The 24,789-nt window shown below is 37.6% G+C and overlaps 1 protein-coding gene across 3 annotated transcripts in view; it reads right to left on the bottom strand.

The window, feature by feature from the left end:
- Window positions 1-24,789, bottom strand: part of ALKBH8 (alkB homolog 8, tRNA methyltransferase) — a 90,915-nt gene that overhangs the window by 20,590 nt on the left and 45,536 nt on the right. For all 3 annotated transcript variants that reach the window (XM_058289410.1, XM_058289411.1, XM_058289412.2), the window contains exons 8-9: window positions 16,234-16,340; window positions 425-576 (exon numbers count right to left, since the gene is read on the bottom strand). In XM_058289410.1, coding sequence (XP_058145393.1) covers window positions 425-576; window positions 16,234-16,340 — 259 coding nt within the window. The remainder of the gene's footprint in view (window positions 1-424; window positions 577-16,233; window positions 16,341-24,789) is intronic.

Below are 24,789 nucleotides of genomic sequence, written 5' to 3' on the forward strand. Positions count from 1 at the left end.
CCCTAGAGTTATCTACTATAGAACAATTTGTCATCTCCAATTTCCCTGTTGAGCTAATGAGAGGTAATTTAGCATCTTGACTAGCTGTTTCCAACAAAATCTATTTTTGTAGAGGTGATAATTTATTGTCTTATAATTGCAGAATTCCTAACTGTGACTTCTATAAATAAATATATTTGGTTTTGAACTCTGCTTAAGTACTAAGTTTGGGGAAAATAAAGATGAATAAGATACAACCCCTGCCTTTGTGGAATAAAAACTCTCATGGGGGTGGTTAAGAAAAGTATACGTAAGTACAATACACAGCAGAACAAGCCAAATTAGGAAAGTTGAAACAAGATTCTCCTTAGTTCCAAAGGGACTTCAAAAAATTTTTATTCTAGATTTACTCTATTTCACAGTAGAAATGAAGCTTCATACTTACTGCAATTACAAGGTGTTTGCCTCACTTTCCTAAATGTAAATGATGTTCGTATTCCCCTCTTGCTTAAAGTTAAGTCTCCAGCATCACTGGTGATAATTCCACTTTTGTGACTCTCAGATGCTTGAATAGTATCAAATTTTCTGGGTGTGATTCTAAAAATAGTCAAAATAATTTATTTAACACTGTAATCATTAAAATGTTTCCGATCTTTTACAAATGCTAAGGGAATAGAGCAAAATCTAGAAGTATTTATTGCAAATATCTAACGAATTCCCTGAATTGTTAGGCACCGTGAGGAAAGCAAGGAACTGGAACTCTCGGTCTTTAATAAATTTAGGAAGTTGATCTCCAGGATAATAATATTAAAAGAATGAATAACAAATTATTCAAGAGGGAAAATGGAATACCAAATATTTAATTTAATATAAATTCCAGGAAGAAAAAAAACAAAGAACAAATGAGACAAAAAGGAAACAATTAGATGGTAAATGTAATTACATTAAACATAAAAGAACTAAATAATCCAATAAAAGAATATTATCATACAGGATTTAAAAAATAACAATCCTAATATATGTCTGAATACAAGATACATATCTTAAATATAATAACAGATTGGTTGAAAATAGAAAGATAGAAAAAAATTTTTCATACAAAAAAGAAATCTTTAGTATATAACAAGCAAAACCAAAAGAAAAGTGGTATAGCTTTACTAAATCAAAGTAGTTTAATGCAAAAGTATATTTTATAATAAAAGGATCAATCCAACAGAAAGATATAAAAATTCCTTATTTGTATGCATCTAGCTAATAACATAGTCTTAAAATATATAAAGCAAAAAGTGAAAAATATAACAGAGAAACAGACAAATATACAATTATCATTGGAGTTTCTAATACATGTTTCTCAGTAAATGAAATCTAGTTTAGCAAAAAGGATATCAACATCAGGAAACAATTGAAAATGGAATAAAAAAAGTATATGATCAAACTATTAACTTTTGTGATACAGATATAATAAGAAAAACAAAGATTATAAAACAAAAAGGGAGAGGAACAAGCCACTGTAGAGTGTAAGAGGATTTAACAGGGGTCCTTGGGGTAATCAAATTTTTGAATGGGAAAGAGAATCATTCAGTAAGAAAATAATGCCCTTTTAAAATTTAAACTTACACAGAGTGAAATGTACAGATTTTAAGTGTCAAGTCAGAATTTTGACAAATGTGTATTCCTACATGTCTAATCACTACTCGGAGAAAGATGCAAAATATTCCCATCACCCAAGGAAATTCCCTTGTGTCCCCTTCCAGTCAATCCTTCCCACCTCAAAGCAACAAGTGTTCTGATTTCTACCAGTATAGTTTACCTGTTCTTGAACTTCATTTTCAGTAAGCACTATTTGTGTATGGCTTTAACCATTCAACACAATGATTTTAAGAGTCACCCATGCTGTGTGTTTCAGTAGTCTGTTCCCTTTTTATTGAAGAGTAAAATTCCATTGTATTAACATACTATAGTTTATTTATTCAAAATCTCCTGCTGATGGACACTTGGCACATGGTCTTCCCAGTTTGGGGCTACTGTAAAGCTTCTATGAACATTCTTGTACATGTCATTTTTAGATAAAAACTTTTATTACTCTTGGGTAAATATCTTGAAGAGGATTTGGTGAGGTAAAAGGTAAGAAATAACCAGTTTTCAAGGTGGTTGAACAATTTTACCCTGCAACCAGCAATATACGAGCATTTCAGACTTCTCAACATCTTGCCAACACTTGGTACTATCTGAGTTTTAAATTTCAGTCATTTTAGTGGGTGGCAAGTAGTAGTAGAATCAAAATGTGGTTTATTTAACATTTCTCTGATGATTTACGATGTGCATCTTACTAACCATTCATAGATTTTTTTTTTTGGTGAAAGATTTTTTTCAAAGCTTTTGCCCAATTCTTTGTTAATGTATTAAGGATATTTTCTCCCATTGTGATTTGCCTTTTCTTTTTTCATAATGGTATGTTTGATGAGTAGAAGCTTTTCACTTTAACGAAGTCTAATTTATATTTTCTTTTATGGTACTTTTTGTGATCTTTCTAAAAAAGTCCTTGACTGACAATGTGATAGCCAGGTCCTGAGCCTCAACAGACTCCAGCACCTACAATCTGACTTATTGGGCTCACCACACTCAGCTAAGATGCAGTTGAAGAAGGACAACCACCACACCATGGAGCCTAGAGTGATTACAACTGAAAGTGGGAGGATTGCATCCAGCATCCAGGTGGAATCTGAGCCTCCTCTTGACATAGAGGTGCAATGGACACAACCAATCCAATGTCCACATAGAAAAGGTGGCATTGGATTGCGAAAAGTGGACATGATGGCTAATGGGTATGGAGAAAGGCAGGAAGAGATGAGAGGTGGAGGCGTCTTTGGGACATGGAGCTGCCCTGGATGGTGCTTCAGGGGCAATCACCGGACAATGTAAATCCTCACAGGGCCCACTGGATGGAATGGGGGAGAGTGTGGGCCATGGTGTGAACCGTTGGCCATGGGGTGCGGGGGTGCCCAAAGATATACTTGCCAAATGCAATGGCTGTGTCATGATGATGGGAGGGAGTGTTGCTGAGGGGGGGGAGAGGTGGGGTGGGGGAGGTAGGGTTCAATGGGACCTCATATATATATATATTTTTTTTAATGTAATATTATTACAAAGTAAATAAAATAAAATAAAATAAAATAAAAAATACAAAAAAATAAAAATAAAAAAGTCCTTGACCCTCTGCAAGGTTGCAAAAAATCCTCCTCCATTTTTTTCTAGATGTTCCATAATTTATGCTTTTACATTTAGATCTATGATCTACCTTAAACTAATTTTTTGTCTTTATTTTTTTAATGTTACATTAAAAAAATGAGGTCCCCATCTTTTCCTCAGTGTCTATGTCCTTTATTTTTATTTTTTTTCCTATTAAGCTTATCTTCACAAAAGGTTTAGATCACAGTAATTCATATATACAATATACAGTACTCCCACATATCCAACATAAAACCCTTTTCCCTTCCACAGCAATAATCTTTTTACATATTCTTACTATATTTACTGAAACTGATGTACAGATATTGAGACAATAGCTTTCAAACAAGGTAACATTTGGGTTTACATTGTGGTTTATATTTTAGATTATACAATTTTCTAAATTTTTAGTTATCTTATGTTTTACATTATGGTTTACATTTTAGCCTATCAGCCCCTATATATTTTTGGTGTAATTTTACATGTCTTATATTCATCCTTGTGTAGTCTTGTGGAACACTTCTTTGCCCACACAGTTACATTGATTCCATCTATTAAATATCTCTTTCCCCATCCCCTTAGGGCCCACAGTGACAGTCAATCTTCATTGCTTGAAGGGCCATGTTCAGAGATACTTGCAACAGTGTTGAGGGCTTGACATGCTCAACTGCCCTAATGCATTGGGAGCCACCATTTTTCTCAAGAGATACAATTCCCTCTATTTGAGAACATCAGCCCTCCCTAGGATGTGGTTATACCTTCACTTTTATTATATGGGTCTCTGCCCAATAATATAATCCACTATGGGAAAATGAGCACTCACACACTCCCAAGAAGCCTGTCCTGCGTCAAATTATCCCCTTTAAGTGTCTTAAACAGGTAACCTTCCTTAATATATTTTTGAAAACGTTTTCTCAGCATTATACTCTCAACCAAATACCTGACAATCTCCTATGATCGTATGTTCCCCCACCCTCCCCCCCAATTTATTGGGCAATATTACCCTTCCTCCCATCCCTAGCCCCCTTCAAGCCCGCAAAGGCCGACCCAAAGGTAACTCTATGCCCCCATTTGATCCCTTCATTGTACAAATACTTACCTCCAGCTTATCATAGATTTCATCCTTTCTCTACCTGCCCCCCCCAATTTCCTTTAAGCCTATCATCCAGTCTCTAGATTTCTGAGGCAGCTTGGTTTACTTATTTCATATCATTGAGGTCATGTAGTATTTGTCCTTCAATGCCTGGTTGCTTCCTCAACATAAGGTTCTCAAGATTCATCCATGTTATCACGTGTGTTTGTAGTGTATTCGTTCTTAAAGCTGAGTAGCATTCCATTTTATGTATATACCACATTTTATTTATCCATTCATCTGTTGATGGGCATTTGGGTTGATTCCAACTTTTGGCAATAGTGAACAATGCTGCTATGAACATCGGTGTGCATGTATCAGTTTGTGTCCTTGTTTTCAGTTCTACTAGGTATATACCCAGCAGTGGAACTGCTCGGTCATATGGCAAATCTATAGCTAGTTTTTTGAGAAACCGCCTAACTGTCCTCGAGAATGGCTTGATCCTTCTGCATTCCCACCAGCAGTGGATGAGTGTTCCCATTCCTCCACATCCTCTCCAGCATTTGTAGTCTTCTGTTTTTTTCATAGCTGCCAATCTTATGGGAATAAGATGGTATCTCATTGTAGTTTTGATTTGCATTTCCCTGATAGCTAGAGATTTGGAGCATTTTTTCATGTGCTTTTTAGCCATTTGTATTTCTTCTTTGGAGAAGCGTCTGCTTAAATCTTTTTCCCATTTTTTAAAATGGGTTGTTTGTCTTTTTTTTTTCGAGATGTAGGAGTTCTTTATATATGTAGGTTATAAATCTCCTATCAGATATATGGTTACCAAATATTTTCTCCCATTGTGTAGGCGCTCTTTTCACTTTCTTGACAAACTCCTTTGAGGTGCAGAAGGCTTTAATTTTGAGGAAGTCCCTTTTATCTATTTGTTCTTTTGCTGCTCGTGCTTTGAGTGTGAAGTTCATGAAGCCATTTCCTATTACAAGGTCCTGTAGCTGCTTCCCTATACTGCTTTCCAAAGGCTTTATGATCTTGGCTCTTATATTTAGGTCTTTGATCCATCTTGAGTTGATTTTTGTGTAAGGTGTGAGTTGGTAATCCTCTTTCATTCTTTTACATATGGATATCCAGTTCTCCAAGAACCATTTGTTGAATAGGCCATTCTCTCCCAGTTGAGACGGTTTGGTGGCTTTATTGAATACTATATGACTATATATATATGAGGATCTATATCAGAACTCTCAATACAGTTCCACTGGTCTGTGTGTCTCTCCTTGTGCCAATACCATGCTGTTTTCACTACTGTAGCTCTGTAGTATGTTTTGAAGTCAAGTAGTGTGATTCCTCCAATTTCATTTTTCTTTTTCAATATATCTTTGGCTATTCGAGGACTCTTTCCTTTCCAAATAAATTTCATAGCTAGTTTTTCTAGTTCATTAAAGAATGCTGTGTTGATTTTTATTGGGATTGCATTGAATGTGTAGATCAGTTTTGGTAGGATAGACATCTTAATAATATTTAGTCTTCCTATCCATGAACAGGGAATATTCTTCCATTTATTTAGGTCTTCTTTGATTTCCTTGAGCAGTGTTGTGTAGTTCTCTGTGTATAGGTTTTTCACATTGTTAGTTAAATTTATTCCTAGGTATTTGATTTTTTTAATTTACTATTGTAAATGGTATTTGTTTCTTGATTTCCTTCTGAGCTTGCTCATTATTGGTGTACAGAAATGCTACTGATTTTTGCACATTGATCTTATAACCTACAACTTTACTAAATTCATTTATGAGTTCTAGAAACTTTGTTCTAGACCTCTCAGGGTTTTCTATGTATAGAAGCATGTTATCTGCAACTAATAAAATTTTGACTTCTTCCTTTCCAATCTGAATGCCTTTTATATCTGGTTCTTGCCTCAGTGCTCAAGCAAGTACTTCTAAGACAATGTTAAATAGAAGAGGTGATAGTGGGCATCCTTGTCTTGTTCCTGATTGTAGAGGGAAAGATTTTAGGATTTCACCATTGTAAACAATGTTGGCTGTGGGTTTTCCATATATACTCTTTAATATGTTCAGAAAATTTCCTTGTATTCTGATCATTTGCAGTGTTTTTATCAAGAAAGGGTATTTTGTCAAAAGCTTTTTCTGCATCTATAGATATAATCATGTGATTTTTCCCTCCAATCTGTTTATATGGTGTATTACATTGATTGATTTTCTTATGTTGAACCATCCTTGCATACCCAGAATGAAATCCACTTGGTCATGGTGTATAATTCGTTTAATGTGTTGTTGAATACAGTTAGCAAGTATTTTGTTGAGGATTTTTGCATCTAGGTTCATTAGAGAAATTGGTCTATAATTTTCCTTTCTTGTGGTGTCTTTGTTTGGCTTTGGTACTAGAGTAATGTTGGCAACATAGAATGAGTTAGGTAATGTTCCATCTGTCTCAATTTTTTGGAAGAGTGTCAGCAAGATTGGCATTAGTTCGTTCCAGAATGTTTTGTAGAATTCACCTGTGAAGCCGTCTGGCCCTGGGCTCTTCTTAGTTGGGAGGTTTTTAATGACTGATTCTATCTCTTTACTTGTGATTGGTTTGTTGAGAGCGTCAATTTCTTCTTTCATCAATATAGGCTGCTTATGTGTTTCTAGGAATTTGTCCATTTCCTCTGAATTGTCATTTTTTGTTGGAATATAGTTTTTCAAAGTATCCTCTTATGATAGTCTTCATTTCTGTGGGATCAGTAGTGATATCTCCTTTCTCATTTCTTAATTTGTGTATTTGCATCTTCTCTCTTTTTTTCTTTGTTAGTCTAGCTAAGGGTTTGTCAATTTTATTGATCTTCTCAAAGAACCAGCTCTTGGTTTTGTTTATCTTTTCAAGTGCTTTCTTATTTTCCATTTCATTTAGTTCTGCTGTTATCTTTGTTATTTCTTTCTTTCTTCTTCCTGTGGGGTTACTTTGTTGTTTTTTTCACTAAGCCCTCCAAATGTGCAGTCAGTTCTTCAATTTTTGCTCTTCTTTTTTGGTGTATGAATTTGTGGCTATAAATTTCCCTCTCAGTACTGCTTTTGCTGCATACCATAAGTTTTGGTATGTTGTGTTATCATTTTCTTTAGTTTCAAGGTAGTTATTAATTTCTTTTGAGATTTCCTCTTTGACCAACTGTTTATCTAAGAGTGTGCTGTTTAATTTCCATATCTTGGTGTGAAATCTTGGCCTCTGGCCCTTGCACATTTCCAGCTTCACTCCACTGTGGTCAGAAATATTATTTTGTATGAATTTGATCTCTCTGATTTCACTGAGCCTTTTCTTTGTGGCCTAGCATATGGTCTATGTAGAAGAATGATCCATGTGCACTTGAGAAAAATGTATATCCTGCTGTATTCGGGTGTAATGATCTGTATACGTCTATTAGGTTCAGCTCCTCTAATATACCGTTTAAAGTTTTTGTTTCTTTATTGATTCTCTTTTGAGATGTTCTGTCCAAAGTTGATAGTGGTGTATTAAAGTCTCCCACTATAATTGTAGAGGCATCTATTCTTTCACTTAGTTTTTCCAGTGTTTGCCTGACATATTTGGAGGTGCCCTTGTTAGAAGCATAAATATTTATGATTGTTCATTCTTCTTGAAAGATTACCCCTTTCACTAATATGTAGTATCCACCTTTGTCTCTCATAATTGTTTTGCATTTAAAGTCTATTTTGTCTGATATTAATATAGATAGTAGATAGCTACTCCTGCCTTTTTTTTTTTTTTTTGGTTATTGTTTGCTTGTAAGATTGTTTTCCAGCCATTCACTTTCAACCTCCTTGAATCCCTGGGTCTAAGATGTGTTTCTTGTAGGCAGCCTATAGATGGGTCATATTTCCTTATCCAATCTTCCAGTCTGAATCTTTTGACAGGTGAGTTTAATCCATTGACATTCAGTGTTATTACTTTCAAGGAATTATTGATGTTAGCCATATTTTGTTTGGTCTTGTGTTTGTCATATTTTGTTTGTTTCCTTCTCTTTTTGTCTTTTTTGTTGCTCTTACACTCTCCTTTTTTTTCTCTTTCTTCCTGCAGAACTCCCTTTAGTATTTCTTTTTTTTTTTTTTTTTTTTTTTTTTTTAAAGATTTATTTATTTTATTTAATTTCCCCCCCTCCCCTGGTTGTCTGTTCTTGGTGTCTGTTTGCTGCGTCTTGTTTCTTTGATCCGCTTCTGTTGTCGTCAGCGGCACGGGAAGTGTGGGCGGCGCCATTCCTGGGCAGGCTGCACTTTCTTTTCACGCTGGGCGGCTCTCCTCACGGGCGCACTCCTTGCACGTGGGGCTCCCCCACGCGGGGGACACCCTTGCGTGGCACGGCACTCCTTGCGCGCATCAGCACTGCGCATGGCCAGCTCCACACGGGTCAAGGAGGCCCGGGGTTTGAACCGCGGACCTCCCATGTGGTAGACGGACGCCCTAACCACTGGGCCAAAGTCCGTTTCCCCCTTTAGTATTTCTTGAAGGGCAGGGTTCTTGTTGGCATACTCTTTTAATTTCTGTTTATCTGTGAATATTTTGAACTCTCCAACATTTTTGAATGCTAGCTTAGCTGGGTAGTATTCTTGGCTGGAATTTTTTTTCTTTTAGTACCTTGACTATATCATACCACTGCCTTCTTGCCTCCATGGTTTCAGATGAGAAATCAGCACTTAATCTTATGGAGCCTCCCTTGTATGTGATGGTTTTCTTTTCTCTTGCTGCTTTTAGAATTTTCTCTTTGTCTTGAGCATTGGGTAATTTGACAAGTATATGTCTTGGGTAAGCCTGTTCGGATTTATGGTGTTTGGGGTGTGTTGTGCTTCCTGGACATGTACATCCATCTCTCTCCATAGACTTGGGAAGTTTTCAGCCATTATTTCCTCCAACACTCCTTCTGTCCCCTTTCCCTTCTCTTCTCCTTCTGGGATGCGTATTATATTATGTTTGTGCATTTTGCATTGTCATTCAGGTCTCTAAGTCCCAGCTGGATTTTTTCTATCTTTTTATCAATCAGTTCTACTATCTGTTTGATTTCAGATGTACTGTCTTCCATGTTGCTAATTCTCTCCTCTGCCTCTTCTAATTTGCTCCTATTTGCTGAGAGTTTATTTTTTATTTCTTTTTTTTTAAGATTTATTTATTTATTTCTCTCCCCCCACACACACACCCCGGTTGTCTGTTCTCTGTGTCTATTTGCTGCGTCTTCTTTGTCTGCTTCTGTTGTTGTCAGTGGCACGGGAATCTGTGTTTCTTTTAGTTGCGTTATCTTGTTGTGTCAGCTCTCTCTGTGTGCGGCACCATTCCCTGGGCAGGCTGCACTTCCTTTCGCACTGGGCGGCTCTCCATATGGGGCGAAATCCTTGCGTGTGGGGCGCCCCTATGCAGGGGACACCCCTGCATGGCAGGGCACTCCTTGCGCGCATCAGTACTGTGCATGGGCCACCTCCACACAGGTCAAGGAGGCCTGGGGTTTGAACCACGAACCTCCCATGTGATAGACGGATTCCCTAACCACTGGCCCAAGTCCGCCACCTGTTTTTGGTTTCTTGAACTGTGGTGTTCATCACCATCATATCTGTTATTTTTTTGTGTATGTCTGCAATTTCCACTCCAAGTGTTTTCTTCATATTGCTAATCTCTTCCTTTACTTCATTAAGTTGGTCTCTAATATATGTTTTGAGAGCTTTAATTACTTGTCTTATGTTCTGCTCCTCTTCCTGGTTTTTAGTTTGTTAATTCGATTCAGCCATGTTTTCCTGATTATTGGTTTCGTTTGTAGTTTTTTGTTGCTGTCTGGTCATCATTTTATCTTGACGGGTTTAATCAGTTCCTTAGCTTCCTTGTCTAGTCTTGGGGATTAATTAGTTGTTGTTCGTGCATAAGTGTTATGTCTTCTCATTCTCATTTTGTTGTTTTTATCTACTTTCTTGTTGCTGGCTAAGTTCACTTTGAAGGAAAATATTAGGACCAGGGAAAGCAAAATAAGTAAGAAAAGAAAATGTATAAAGTAGTATTGGTAATAAATGTTAACAGAGCAACAATGTGAGATCTGGGAGAATGGATATTAGACTCATGAAAGTTGTGTAGAGTTATAGTAGTAAGTAGAGTACCTATAATGAGACAGTCAACTGAATATGGGGAGGAATATCGTATGAATTAAATGGCCACTGTTTTCATGAGAGAGGGAAAGAGAAAAGAAAGACAATAATATCAAGAGTGGATGAAAGACAGAAAACAGAACAAAGGTATTAGAAATTAAAAGTCAGACAATTTGGGGGCCAAAGAAAGGGAGGTGGAATGTAAGAGAAACAGTTGGTGATGGAAGATAGAAAGATGTAGGGGAAAGGGCATAGTGTAGGTGGCCAAAATCAATACACACAGAAAAGAGGAAATGGAGGATGAGGAAAGCGCAAATGTGAAGCTCTCCCTGCAGCACCTATTATATAAAGAAAATAAAATAAAAAAGAAGAAAAAGAGAGAAAAGGAAAAAAAAGAGAAGAGAAGGGGGGGCAAAGAAAAAGGGGGAGACAAGAAAAAGAAAAAGAGAAAAAATACTAAATAAATGAAAAAGGACCTTGGGGGATAAAACAGGAGAAAAGACCAGGAGACAATGCAATATTAACAGCCACAAAAAAAAAAAAGAACCAACGTTTCAAGCTAGGAATCCTCTTTGCAATTAAATAAAACACTTAGGGATCTGACCTTCCCCTTTCTCCCTTCCTCACTTCTCTCTCTCCCAGGGCAGCAGGAAAGCTGCCTGAGAGGTCCGGTAGGAGATTCAAGTGGGTCCTTGTTGAACCAACTCAACACAGAAGACAATGACTTTTTATTTTCAACCTAAGAGCACCTATACCTCACCAGAAACCCCAAATATGCTATTGGAAGCTTGTATAGCACCTCCTATAATCCCTCCCCCTTAGGTGTGCTATGGGAGGTCTAATTGATTTTCTGACTCCACCTTCTCCCAGACCAGGTTTCCTATCCCAGGACGTTTAGGTAAATTGGGCTTCCTTAGATTTGCCTCTCCTTTCTTCCCAGACTCTCCCCAAGTCAGCTGGTATACTCCTCCAAGCTCAAGGAGAGGAAAAAAAAAAAAAAACCAACTAAAAACACGGAAGGCTAGGGTAATCAAGGATCTCAGAGGGACTTCAGGGCGTGGTGGATTCAGGAATGGGAAGTCTGTGATAGTCTCAAGGTATGTGAGTCTCTGGAGTGTGGGCTACCCGGGTTTAGGGGATACAGATCTGGGAACCACGCATCCCGTTAACACTGGGTTTGGGAACATCACAGCACAACAAAGTTTTCAGGGATTGCCATGGCCGGGCCGCCAGTCCTAGGGGGAGGGGTCTCACCCACAACTTCTGACCTCCGTGTCAGAAACTCAAAATTCCACCTCTCCCAAGAATCTCTTCTGTCACTGTCTCACCAAATCGACATCCAAACACCTCCTGCCCTGCAAGCCCCTGAAACAGCCTGCTCAGGGTTTAGGAACATCTCAGCACAACAAAGTTTTTAGGAATCACCGCAGCAGGGCCGCCAGCACCAGGGGGAAGGGTCCTGCCCACATCTTCTGAACTCCGTGTAAGAGACCCAAAATTCTACCTCTTGCAAGAATCTCTTCTGTTACTGTCCCACCAAATCGACGTCCAGACACCTCCTGCCCTGCAGGCACCCGAAACAGCCCGGTCCAGCAGGACTCCGACCCTACTCAGCCGCTTCTTTGCAGGAGAGATTATGAGGTGCACTCACTCAGACGCCATCTTGCCCCGCCAATTAAACTAATTTTTATGACTGGTGTAAGGTGGGGATCAAGGTTCATTTTTTCCCCCTCCACATGGATATCCAGTTGTTCCAGCACCATTTTTTGAAGATGTTCCTTTCTGCATTGAATTGCATTGGTGTCTTTGTCAAAAATTAATCGATCTTATATATGTGAATATATTTCTGGACTCTATTTTGTCACATTGACCACCACTGCATCTGCCAAAAAGAATACACCTGACTTTTAAATTTGTCCCATCTGCTGCCTGTCAATTTGTACCTTTTATATGGGACATAGTACAGATGCAGTTAGAAGAGTAGATTTGAACTAGATCAAATTCAATTTAGATTGAGGTATTTAGAATTAATATTGTAGGCAGTGTTAATCAAACTTTTTCAATCCATATCCCTCTAAAGTGCTTTCTAGTGCTCTTTTCCAGCATCAAAAAAAAAAAAATTTGTTGTTGTTGTTGACACTGAAAAGTAAGTTCTTTCATTTTCCCCATTTTAAAGACAAGGAAACTGAGGCACAGACGTTAAATAACTTGCCCAGAGGTCTCAACTAATAAGGGTTGGGCCAAGATTTACACTGAGGCAGTCTATTTACAAAGTCTTTGCCCTTAATCTTCATTTTTATGCTGCCTCATTTAATCCTTACAGAAAACTGTGAGAAACATATTGTTATTGTTCCCATTCTACAGGTGAGAAACTCAAGGCTCAGAAAGATTCAGTGTCAGGGGCAAGGGCACATAGTCCGACTCCAGAGAGCTTTTTGTTCATGTATATGCTGACATATTTGATAAACACAACACAATTTTATTAAGAAGTGGCAGTTATGTTTATGAAATCATGTGAATTAATAAAAATTGTTATGTTCTTTAAATAGCTGTTTCAAAACCATGAACAACAAAGAGAACACTTTAAAATGCACAACCATGGTTATGTTGAGATGTTATTTTATTTTTGTTTTTTACTTTAATTTAAAAAGTTTAAAAGAAGTTTTTATCAAGGTTTACTTCCCACAGTTTAAATATTGTTAATTATATTAAATATGCCTTTTCAATCTATTCCCCCATCCATCCAGAGACTCTGATAAATGCCCAAAGGTCAGTGTATCATTTATTCGTCTGTCTCATCCTGCTCTTCCTGTTTCTATCTATGTCCCCTTACTCCCTCTCCTCCCACCTCTCCTTCTTTCTTTCTTTCTAACACACACACACACAACACATACAACACACACACACATAACCATGGTGCAGGCAGCAGGTATCAGTGGAAGTCTTTAAAGATAACAGAAGTTTATTCCTCCCTTAAATTATTGTAGAGAATTTTGATTCTAGAAAGAAAATAAAAAATAAATATTACCTATAATCCAACCTTTCAGAGGTAACTACTATTAACATTTAATAGCACACTATGTTTGAACAGAAGACTAATTATCAAATGCTATTTTAAGACAGTTAATCTGTACTATTATCCAGAAATATATTTATAACCTAATATATTTATATCCTGAAATATATTTATAACATAAGAATATGAAAAGAAATTTAAATGCTATTGATAGTAAAAATGAATCCAAACTAAGAAAATATGAATAGTCTCAAAATTCCAAGAATACCTAAAACCATTGGGTCACAATACCCTTTTCATTTATTGTAAGTGCAAATATCTAAAATTACCATTTAAAAATCAGGCAAACTCCAGCTCAAGATATTTATGGCAGCATTAATCACAACTGCCCAAATATGGAAGCAATTCAAGTGTCCATCAACTGATGAAAGGATAAACAAAATGTGATACGTATACATAATGGAATATTATTCAGCCATAAATAGAAATGAAATGCTGATATGTGACAACATGGATGATACCTGAAAACATCATGTTGAGTGAAATAAGTCACACATAAAAAAATATTCTATAAACCACTGATATGAAATAATTAGAAAAAGCAAACTCACAGAGTCAGAATCTAAAACATAGGTTACCAGGACCAGGGAAAGGGAATTGGGAGTTAAGGCTTAAAATGTATAGTTTCTATTTGGGATGATGGAAAAGCCTTGGTAATGGATGGTGGTGACAGTCACACATTTTTAATGTAATTAACAGCACTGAATTATATTTGAATGTGGTTAAAAGGAGAAATTTTAGGTTGAATATATGTTATTCGAATAAAGTTTTCTTTAAAAAATCCATGGAACTGCACAACCCAAACAGTGAACCTTAAGGTAAACCATGACTACAGTTAATAGTACAATTACACAAATATGTTTTCAGGAGGCAGATGTGGCTCAGGTGATTGGGCTCCCATCTACCGCATGGGAGGCCCCAGGTGCAACTCCTGGGGCCTCCTGGTGAAGGCAAGCTGGCCCACACCACTGCAGAGAGCTGATGGCCTGCGCCACCACGGAGAACTGACAGCAGACAGCAAGCGCAAACAACAAGGCGGGGGGAGAATAAATAAAATGAAGTAAAATAAATATTTCCAAAAAAAATGTTTTCATCAATTGTAACAAATGTATGTTGTCAATAATAGGGTGCTATATAGGAATCCTATGCATGACTATTCTGCAAACCTATAACTTCTCTAACTTAAAAAAAAAAAATTCCTACTGCATAGAAGCAGACCATCTTTTTTATGGCTTTAGGACACATTACAAATTCATTTACCTGTTCATTTCCTTGAATTTTTATAAAACTGCATCAGCTTAAATGTCCAAGCAGGACAGAATTAATAAGTACAGACCTCAGCATTATTTTAAGTGACAATATATGCAAATTTCAGTAGTGTCATGCTCCCTCTTCAAAAGGCAAAAGATGTATTCCTGACAAAAATGTATAACCCATTTATTCAGGATTAGAGTTCATTAAACCAACTAAATTGAGGGGCATTTTTCAAAAACCACTGACCTCCTCAAAAGCATCAATGTGATCTGAGACAAAGAAAACTTGGGGAATTGTTTCAAATTTAAAAAGACTAAAGAGTGAGGTGGACGTGGCTCAACTGAAAGAGTGTCTGTCTACCATATGGGAGGGTCCAGGGGTTCAAAACCCAGGGCCTCCTTACCTGTGTGGTGAGCTGGCCCACGCACAGAGCTGCGATGCTCAAGGAGTGCTGTGCTCCACGCACAAGAGTATGCCCTACAAGGAGGACCACCCCATGTGATAAAAGTGCAGCCCGCTCAGAAGTGGCGCCACACACACGGAGAGCTGACGTAGCAAGATGACGCAGCAAAAAAGAGATGCAGTTTCCTGCTGCTGCCGAGAATGCAAGTGGACACAGAAGAACACACGGCGAGTAGACACAGAGAGCAGACAATGGAGGGGAGAGAAATAAATAAATTAAATCTTAAAAAAAATAAAATGAAATAAAAAGACTAAAGAGAACTGACAAGTGAATGTAATGCCAGATCATGGATTGAATGCTAGATCAGAAGACTGGATGCTAGATCAGAAGGAAAGCATTCTAAAAAGTACAACTAGCAAAATTTGAATACAGATTTATACTAGATAAAGTATTTTATCAAAATGAATATCCTAAATTTTATGATTATACCATGGTTTATAGAACAGGAGTTGGCAAAGCTTTTCTATAAAGGGCAGACAGTAAATATTTTGGCATTGAGAGCCACATACAGTCTTCATTGGTTTCATTGTTGTGTGCATGTGCATGTATTTTTTTACAACACTTTAAAATGTAAAAACCATTCTAACTCAAAAGCTGTACAAAAACAGGCAGAGGGTTAAATTTGGCTCCCTGGCCAAAGTTGGTCAAAGCCTGACATACAGAGTGTCCTTATTCTAAAGAATACACAATGAAGCACGTAAAGGTAAAGATGTCATGATGTCTGCAGTTCACTCTCAAATGATTCCACAAAAATAATAATGATGATAATATATGCAAGAGAAAAACAAAACACATAGAAAATGCTCACAATTGGTGTATCTAGGTCAAAGGTGAAGGGAGTTCACTGTACTATGTCTGTCACTTTTCTGTAAGAATTTTTTTCAAAATGAAAGGTTAATAGTGAAAAGAAGGTTAGAGATGTGCCTAGGATATATAACTCAAAACCTTCAGTATGCAGGCATGGGGGCAATTTTAGGTGGGTAAAACAGAGAAGAATGAGAATTGTCACCAAGTAAAAGTACCCTGTCATCAAGGTCATCTCAATACATACCCATGGGTCCAAAGGTACCTAGATTCTCCTGTCATCACCAGCAAACTCCGACGAGGCAACATAACTGGGACTGTGACACCATCTGGGTGCTTAAAATCCATGACAATCTTGAAGCAAAGAAAAAAGCAGAAAGATCAACCTAAAATTTCCTTTACTCCAGGAATAAGAATGTCTGATTTCAGTTATCTTTCTAGCCTAATAGACACTGAAGCAAATGGCAATGCTTATGTAAGACTAGCAGAGCACAGGGGTTCTCAAACTTTAGTGTATGTAAGAATCAAATGGATGACTAAAAACATTCTTCATTTACAGAGATTCTGATTCAACAGGTCTAGGGTGATGCTTAGGAACCTGCAATTCTAAACCTCACTCTAGGGATTATTAGGATGCAGGAGGCCTGAGGATTATACTATGAAAAATACTGGAGCAGTTGTCAAACACAGGGACTCTGGAGCTGAGAGACACATACCCTGGCTCCTTCACTTACTAACCAAATGGCCAAGGACAAGCGATTTAACCTCTCTGTGCCTCATTTTCTCAAACTCTTACAGGGCTGTTAAACATGAATCAAATATATAGTGGATATAAATCACAATACACCTGGCACATAGAAAAGCATAAAAAAGCAGTAGCTAATATTCATAGAATATTCATAGTTAATTAATAATCCAGGGAGAAATAATATCAGATGCAGTCCTAAAATAAGCCATTTTGTCTTTAAAGTCAGACAATACAATAGGTATTAGAAACTGATTTATAAGAGATAATCAAAGAGAACAAAAACATTTTCAGCAATTCTTCCTAAAACATGCTCAAATATTATTATGAATAGCTACCAGTAAAGAGCCAACATCCAAGAAAATATTTTTGTCCTCAGGAATCCATCAAACACCAGAGACTTTAGTCTAAAAATAGTAGTAACTGACAAATGTGAATTTAAACGGCATGCCAAGGGCTGAAGAATATTTTTTAAAGTGAATAAATCAGTCTATTAGAAAAATAAACATGAAAACCAAGTATCAGTGGAATGAACAGGACTTGGTGTATCTCTATACAGAACAGCTGATGGGAAAACTCCTATAACTAGGTCATCTTCATACCCATAAATTCTCACTATTGAAATTTATAATCCCCAACTTTTAAAGAAATCTGATCATCATCAATCTATAGATAAAACTTTAACTATATATATACAAATCTGCCATAAAACACTGCTAAGCACTTGGCATGTATTCGATAAATAAATACTCAGTGATTGTCCTGTTATAACAGCCTGTTCTAATGCTTAAGGGTAAAAAAGAGGACTAGCAACCTGATAAGTGGAATTTAGACCTAAAACCAAGGACCAACAATATGTTATGAAAATTTTGCTTTCATAGAACTTCAAGTCTAATTTTTAACGTTGGAAAAGAAAGAAGGCAGTGAACTATCTATGATACCACTTCCTCTCTAAAGAGAAGCCAAACAAGAAGAGGAAGGGAAAAAACAAGCACAAGAGCAAGAGAGGGTGGGAGGAGAGCCAGTACAGGGAAGGGGGGACACATGAACAAGCACGCGTGTGTATTTAAAACCAAACCACCGCCACACTCAATTTTCATCACCCACATGCTTCTGCTCTCAACACCATACTTAAAGCAACTTCACATTAGAGAACACTTGTCATCCACAAAAAACTCTACAAATGTTAGATGTCACTTTGATGTAAGTAGAAAGAGCATCAAGATAATAATTGAAAAGATCTCATTAAGGTTCCTACTTTTGTCTCTACTCTGGATACAAGCCGAGTTGTTCAACCTCTTGAGTCTAGGTTTCTCATCTGATTTTTTTAAAGTATAAAGGCAGAAAAATGTAATTGTTAGAGCAGTCAAACATCTTGGTTCAAATCCATGCTCTGCTACTTCCTTGCTCTGTAACTCTGGGAAGAAAATAAATTTCTTTTATCCCAGTTTCTTCGTCTGTAAATACAGATAATTATAGCACCTTCCCTAGGGGTAACCTTAGCTCATTACCTGGCACAAAGTAAGCATTCAATAACTGTTAGCAGGAAGTAGATTTGGCTCAATTGATAGAGGGTCCACCTACTACTGACCCATGGGGTAAGCAGGCCCACGCATAGTGCTGATGCACAAGGAGTGCCATGTCACTCAGGGGTGTCCCCTGCATAGGGGAGCCCCATGCGCAAGGAATGTACCCCGTAAGGAGAGCTGCCCCACGCGAAAAAAGTGTAGCCTGCCCAGAGGTGGCACCACACACACGGAGAGCTGATGCAGCAAGATGACGCAACAAAAAGAGAGACACAGATTCCCGGTGCCACCGAGAATGCAAGCAGACACAGAAGAACATACAGCAAATGAACACAGACAGCAGACAGTGGCAGGGTGGGGTTAGGGGAGGGAATAAATAAATCTTAAAAAAAAAATAACTGCTAGCTATTATTATTAATGTTCATATTAGAAATAACAATATTGGATCAAACTTTAAAATACACAGAAAAATCCTTCGTAAACTAAAAAGAATTATACAGACCTAAGCAGTTTTTCCCTTCCTCACTTACCCTTCCAAAAAGTATGAAAAGAAAATAATAGAATTTAGTTTTCTAGTAATTATCTTTTTTAAATGCTCATATATAATTTCAAATATTCATATTCCAAAAGCATTCAATTTGTAAACAATGGATACACAGTGAACTTTTTATGGGTGAGTATACTGATACCTGCAACCTCCCTGAAATGTATATTTTTTAAAAAGTTGATGAAGTGTAGGGGGATGGATAGATATTTGATAATGCAAGTATATCTGAATGTTCATTGTAGAATAAGTTTATTCAATTTGGTGATTCCACATGAGTTAAATGTTCCTATATTTGCACTTAAAACTGGGAATTGCACAATTTAAAGAGTGGTAAAATTCAAGCTAACAATTTAAAATTTAAATTTCTTCTCTAAGAATGACATTAAACAACAAACAAAAACAACCTTGACAAGCTGAGAAGATGTCCACAAAAGAATGGGAAAAGCCAAATATTTTAATACTTTTAATGATATTTTTTTCTGCTTTTTCAACAAGGAGATCACATTTTCATTTTGCACCCAGCCCATAAATTAGCTGGCCCTGGGAGTTTTGCATTTTTTTATGTTGTCAATCTAGTGTTTTATGGAGTTTGGGCTTTTTTTCTGTAAATATTTCTTCCATTATTCATATGCTTACAAAGTCCTTCTCCTTCTGTACCAGATAAATATTTCACTCCTGTAGTCTTCTAAATGTTTATGCTGTTTTATTCTTTACATTTAAGTCTTTAGTCCTCTGAAATTTATTTTGGTAGACACTGTGAGAAGTAAAGGGCTTTTATTTTTAATTTAAGGGAACAGTTATTATTTATAAAATTAAATATATACTTTTATAAAATAAAATTTTCTTGAAATATTCTGCCATCAAAAAGTTTTATGAGGGAAACGGACTTTGGCCCAGTGGTTAGGGCGTCCGACTACCATATGGGAGGTCCGCAGTTCAAACCCGGGGCCTCCTTGACCCGTGTGGAGCTGGCCATGCGCAGTGCTGATGCGCGCAAGGAGTGCCGTGCCACGCAAGGGTGTCCCCCGCGTGGGGGAGCCCCACGCGCAAGGAGTGCGCCCGTGAGGAAAGCCGCCCAGCGTGAAAAGAAAGTGCAGCCTGCCCAGGAATGGCGCCGCCCACACTTCCCGTGCCGCTTACGACAACAGAAGCGGACAAAGAAACAAGACGCAGCAAATAGACACCAAGAACAGACAACCAAGGGAGGGGGGGAATTAAATAAATAAATAAATCTTTAAAAAAAAAAAAGTTTTATGAGTCTCCTCATATTTAAATTATCAATATCTTAAATAAATAATGCTTGTAAAAAGGCAAAAAATAATTTTGCTTTTCTTCAAATTCACTAAGGACTCACAATCAATAATGCTCTCTTCCAACTGCTGAATCATTCTGCTGTGACAGTTTTGCTCCACAGGAGGTTTTTCCAATTATTCCTTTTGGTTTTACCTGTTTTCCTTATTTTTTGAGATGGCAGAGTTCAATAAAGGTCGAGTCTGCAGCAAGCTCATGTAGCATCTCTGAAGATAATGTTCAGTACAAAACAGACATGCAAAACAAAACAAAAAACCCTAGACTCCTGATTTTATACGACTTTCACACATCCAAAATACAATAGAATGAAAACAGGTGTTATTCTGTCACCTGAGTAAAGATAAGATTTATGACAGGAAAGCACATGAGGGAATAAACAGACCTTCGTGTTGGCTTAATAGGAAAGGGAAGAACATATTGTTCTTGAGAACACTTCTGAGAAGGAAGACAGAAACCTAATCCTATCCTTTATGGTTAGAAATGGACTAAGAACTTTAACTTTCTGAGACAAACCCTGAAGAGTAGCTATATAAAGAGATAATAAGTGAAGAAGAATGATGTGTGATTCATAGAGTATAATGGAAATATTTCATAGCTGAGAATGTGACAGAATAGAGAGAAATCTACTTGTTTCCACAGCCTTCCAAATATAAATTGTCTACAGTTGAACATTTCCACTGGACCCAAATGAAATAAAGGTTTGCTTTTTATTTTAAATAACAGGACTCCACATACCTCAACATTGGCGTGTCTACCATGTTTGGACAAATGGGAAAGAAGAGAGAGATTCACAAGTGCAAGGATAAAAGATCGAAGCTACAAACACAGCTATGCCAAAAACATCTGTTTATGTATATACTTTACCTGGGTTTACAAATATAGATGCCCAACATATTGTGAGGTAATTGATTCGTTGTGGTGGACAGGAAAAACCTTGTCATTTATAGTAGAACAAATAGAGCTCTCTCTCCCTCCGAAAAAAAGATGATACTCACATTAATATACTTTGTTAAGCGGAAGAATAGCTGGAAGAAAAGCATACTAAAATGCCATATTTTTCCAGGACAGAAGGACAGATCGTAGTTTTGCCTGGAGAACTGTTTAGTTTCTTAGCCTGCTCAAGTAAACACAATGAAGTGGTTCAGCTTAAACAGTGGGAATTTATTCCCTCACAGTTTTAAAGCTGAGAAAATGTTCAAATCAAGGCATCACCAAGACAATTCTTTCTCCCAAAAGACTGTGGTGTTCTGGGGCTGGCTGCCAGTGATCCTTAGTTCCTCTGTCACATGGCAAGCAGGGAGTGGCATCTCCTGGTCCCTTCCTTCTGTTCCAGGTTGTTTCAACTTCTTGCTTTCTGTGGCTTTCTCTCTCTCTGCCTGAATTTCATTCACTTATAAAGAACTCCAGACCCATCTTGATGGAGTGGCGACACAACTTAACTGAAGTAACCTCATGAAAAGGTGCTATCACAATGGGTTCACACCCACAGGAATGGATTAATTTTAAGAACATGCTTTTTGGTGGTACAAACAGTTCCAAACACTACATGCCATCATCTGGACCCCAAAAAGACATATTCTTTTTATATGCAAAATACATTCATTCCATCACAATATCCTAAAAGCCTTAGGTCCTTTCAGAAACAATACTTAGTACAACATTCATCAAAATCGATGGTAGGTGTGGTCTGTCCTGGAGCATAGTCCCCCTCTGTCTATGGACCTGCCAAACCTAGAGAACAAGTCATCTGCTTCTGATATACTATGGAGGGACAGGCATAGGATAAACATTTTCATTCCCATAGGGAGAAACTGGAAGGAAAACAGGGGTCACAGGTCCCAAACAATTCTAAAATAGTACAAGGCATAATCCATTAGATTTCAATATCTGAGGGTCATCTATGGAATGATGCTTTGTCCTCTGAGACTGATGGAACTGCAGTCCCACCCCTTCCAACGAGGATCCTCTGGTTCCTCTGTCACATGGCAAGGCACATGGCAGCCTCTCCCAGTCTCTTCCTTCTCTTCTAAGTTCTGTTTCAGCTTCTTCCTTCCTTGGCTTTCTCTCTCTCTGCCTGAATTTCATTCCACTTATAAAGGACTCCAGCAGTAGGATTAAGCCCATCTGATTGAGGTGGGACACACCTTAACTGAAGTAATCTCATCAAAATAAAAGGTCCTACTTACAATGAGTTCATACCCACAGGAATTGATTAACTTTTAAGAAGATGTTTCTTCTGGGGTACATACAGTCCCAATTCAGTACCGGCACCTGGGAGACCAATGGCTGATGCCAAATGACCTTTAACTCTCCTAACTATGCCATTTATCCTAATTATCAAGGCCCACAACAAACTCACTTGCCTTCCCTGATTCCTACTGGCCAGATATGTTAATAGAAAAACTTAATACAGCAGTTTAAAAAAAAAAAAAAAGGAGCTTGAACTGTTCTGCCAAAGTCCTTGAAATTCATAATCTCAAAATCACCAAGTCTGAGGAACACAAAGAAAAAGAGACAGTTCTGCAATATACCCTGAAATCAACACACAGGACCTCCCATTTTAAATGACTTTAAAAAAGTAAGTTCTGCTCCCTGTCTTGCAATCAGAAGTAATTTTATATAAAATTACAGGCCTCCATATTCTGGTCATAAGAGGAACTAATCTCACACATTAGTTGAGATTAAGAACACAAGAAGAGATGGCATCTTATGGTACAGAAAAGTGGGACCTCAAGTAGCAGCTAACTAGCACTGCAGTCCAAAGGCACTTATTTCTCATTGCTTCTGACAGAGTAAGCAGGAGGTAGAACATCATTTGATATTTTGGGTTTGAAAACTTTCCCAATTGACCAGGTACAATGTTTACATTTTGGGTGCACATCTGGGAATGTGCCTGCAAAACTGCATTATGTGAAACATGTAAAACTGGACCATGCAAAATATTTAAAAGAAAATGCCACAAAAATCTTGATAAAGCACAAGTCAACAAATTCTGCCTTTCAAATACAACTCTGCCTTCCAAAACTAGGTCTCAGCTGCTGAATGAATAAATTCTTATTCTCCTTTTCTTCACACCTAAATGCAGATCATTTTGAACTGTTCTGCCTGGCTAAGCTCAAATATAATGTAAAATAGAGAATAAATCTTTTAGTTTAATGGTCTAAAACATATTATCAAATGGTACAATAGAAAGCAAAATATAAATAACAGAATTTGTATAACATAAAAATAACCTTGAAAAAAAAGAAAGATGCTGAATTGGAGCCATTTTTGTCACCACTGAATACTCAATATTATATATATTTAGCTTAAACACCTAAAAGATAATATGCTTATGCTTATGTGTTTACACTGAGACCATTTGCTATCAGCTCTCATTATATTTAGGTTTCATTTCTTTTCAGGCACTGTTAAGTAAAAGTCAACCACCAGCCAAAAACATGGTCTTAAAAGAAAAGCCAGTGAAGACAGTGGCCACAGAAGTTGCTGAAGGCAGGGAGAGGGAAAAGGAGGTGTGATATGGGGCATTTTTGGGACTTGGAGTTGTCCTGAATGATATTGCAGGGACAAATGCAGGACATTATATATCCTGCCATAACCCACTGAATGGACTGGGAGAGAGTGTAAACTACAATGTAAACTATACTCCATGCTGTGTAGCAGTGCTCCAAAACGTACTCATCAAATGCAGTGAATGTACCACACTAATGAAAGAAGTTGTTGATGTGGGAAAAGAGAGGAGTGTGGAGACTGAGGTATATGGGAACCTCCTGCTTTTTAATGTAATGTTTTGTGTGCTCTATGTATCTTTTAAAAATAAATTAAAAATATATTTTTTAAAAAGCCAGACACAAACCACTTCAGTAAAATTAAGTTTTACTTATATGTGATAAGGCTATAGTGATAATGAATATTTTTGCTTAAAAATTAATTTTTCATGCCCCACCCCATTCAAGATGGTGAAGTAAGATGCTTCAGGGTTCTGTCTCCACATAACCTTTGATCAACAAGCAAGAACTGGCAGAAATATCTTTCTCAAAGCTCCAAAAACAAAGAGTTAAAGGACTGCAGTAATAGTGCATGTGCCAAATCAAGATAAAGGTTACTTAAAAGTAGTGGAATCTGCTGGTGCCTTGGGTGGCCCTCCCTCACCCCTTAACAGCTCAGCTCAGAATCGGCCCACTCTCTTAGGGCACAGATCCCTGGTCCTGGCTCCAGAAGGAGCAGAGAAACCCTCGTGCACATACTAAGAGCATGTATGTCTGGTCCAATCTGTCTGGCCCAATCTGTCTGGTGGTGAGGTGAGGGATTTGCCATTCCAGAACTTGCCCTAGGTGTAGAAAGTGGCTCATGGAACTCTCTGACATAACGTTATAGGAGAGCAGTCAAGTCATGCTGCTTGAGGTAAGGAATTGCTGGCTAAAGGACATACAGTGCAGTGGCCAAGACCATGAGGCAACACTTGTATCTGTATAAATGAGATGTGTGGGGGGTATCCCTAGAGCCACAAGTGCATCCCTAAGACAAGGCACATGCACAGAAAGGATCAGGGAGACCCCTATGCTTTGGCTTAGAGCAATCCTCTAAACTCTTTGTATGAATAAGCCCTGAAGGAGAAGAAGAGCACCTACATAGGTCAGTCTGCAAGGATACGAAGACTGGGAAAGGTGTTTT

This window comes from Dasypus novemcinctus, chromosome 27 (genome assembly GCF_030445035.2).
Source record: "Dasypus novemcinctus isolate mDasNov1 chromosome 27, mDasNov1.1.hap2, whole genome shotgun sequence".
NCBI classification, from domain to species: domain Eukaryota; kingdom Metazoa; phylum Chordata; class Mammalia; order Cingulata; family Dasypodidae; genus Dasypus; species Dasypus novemcinctus.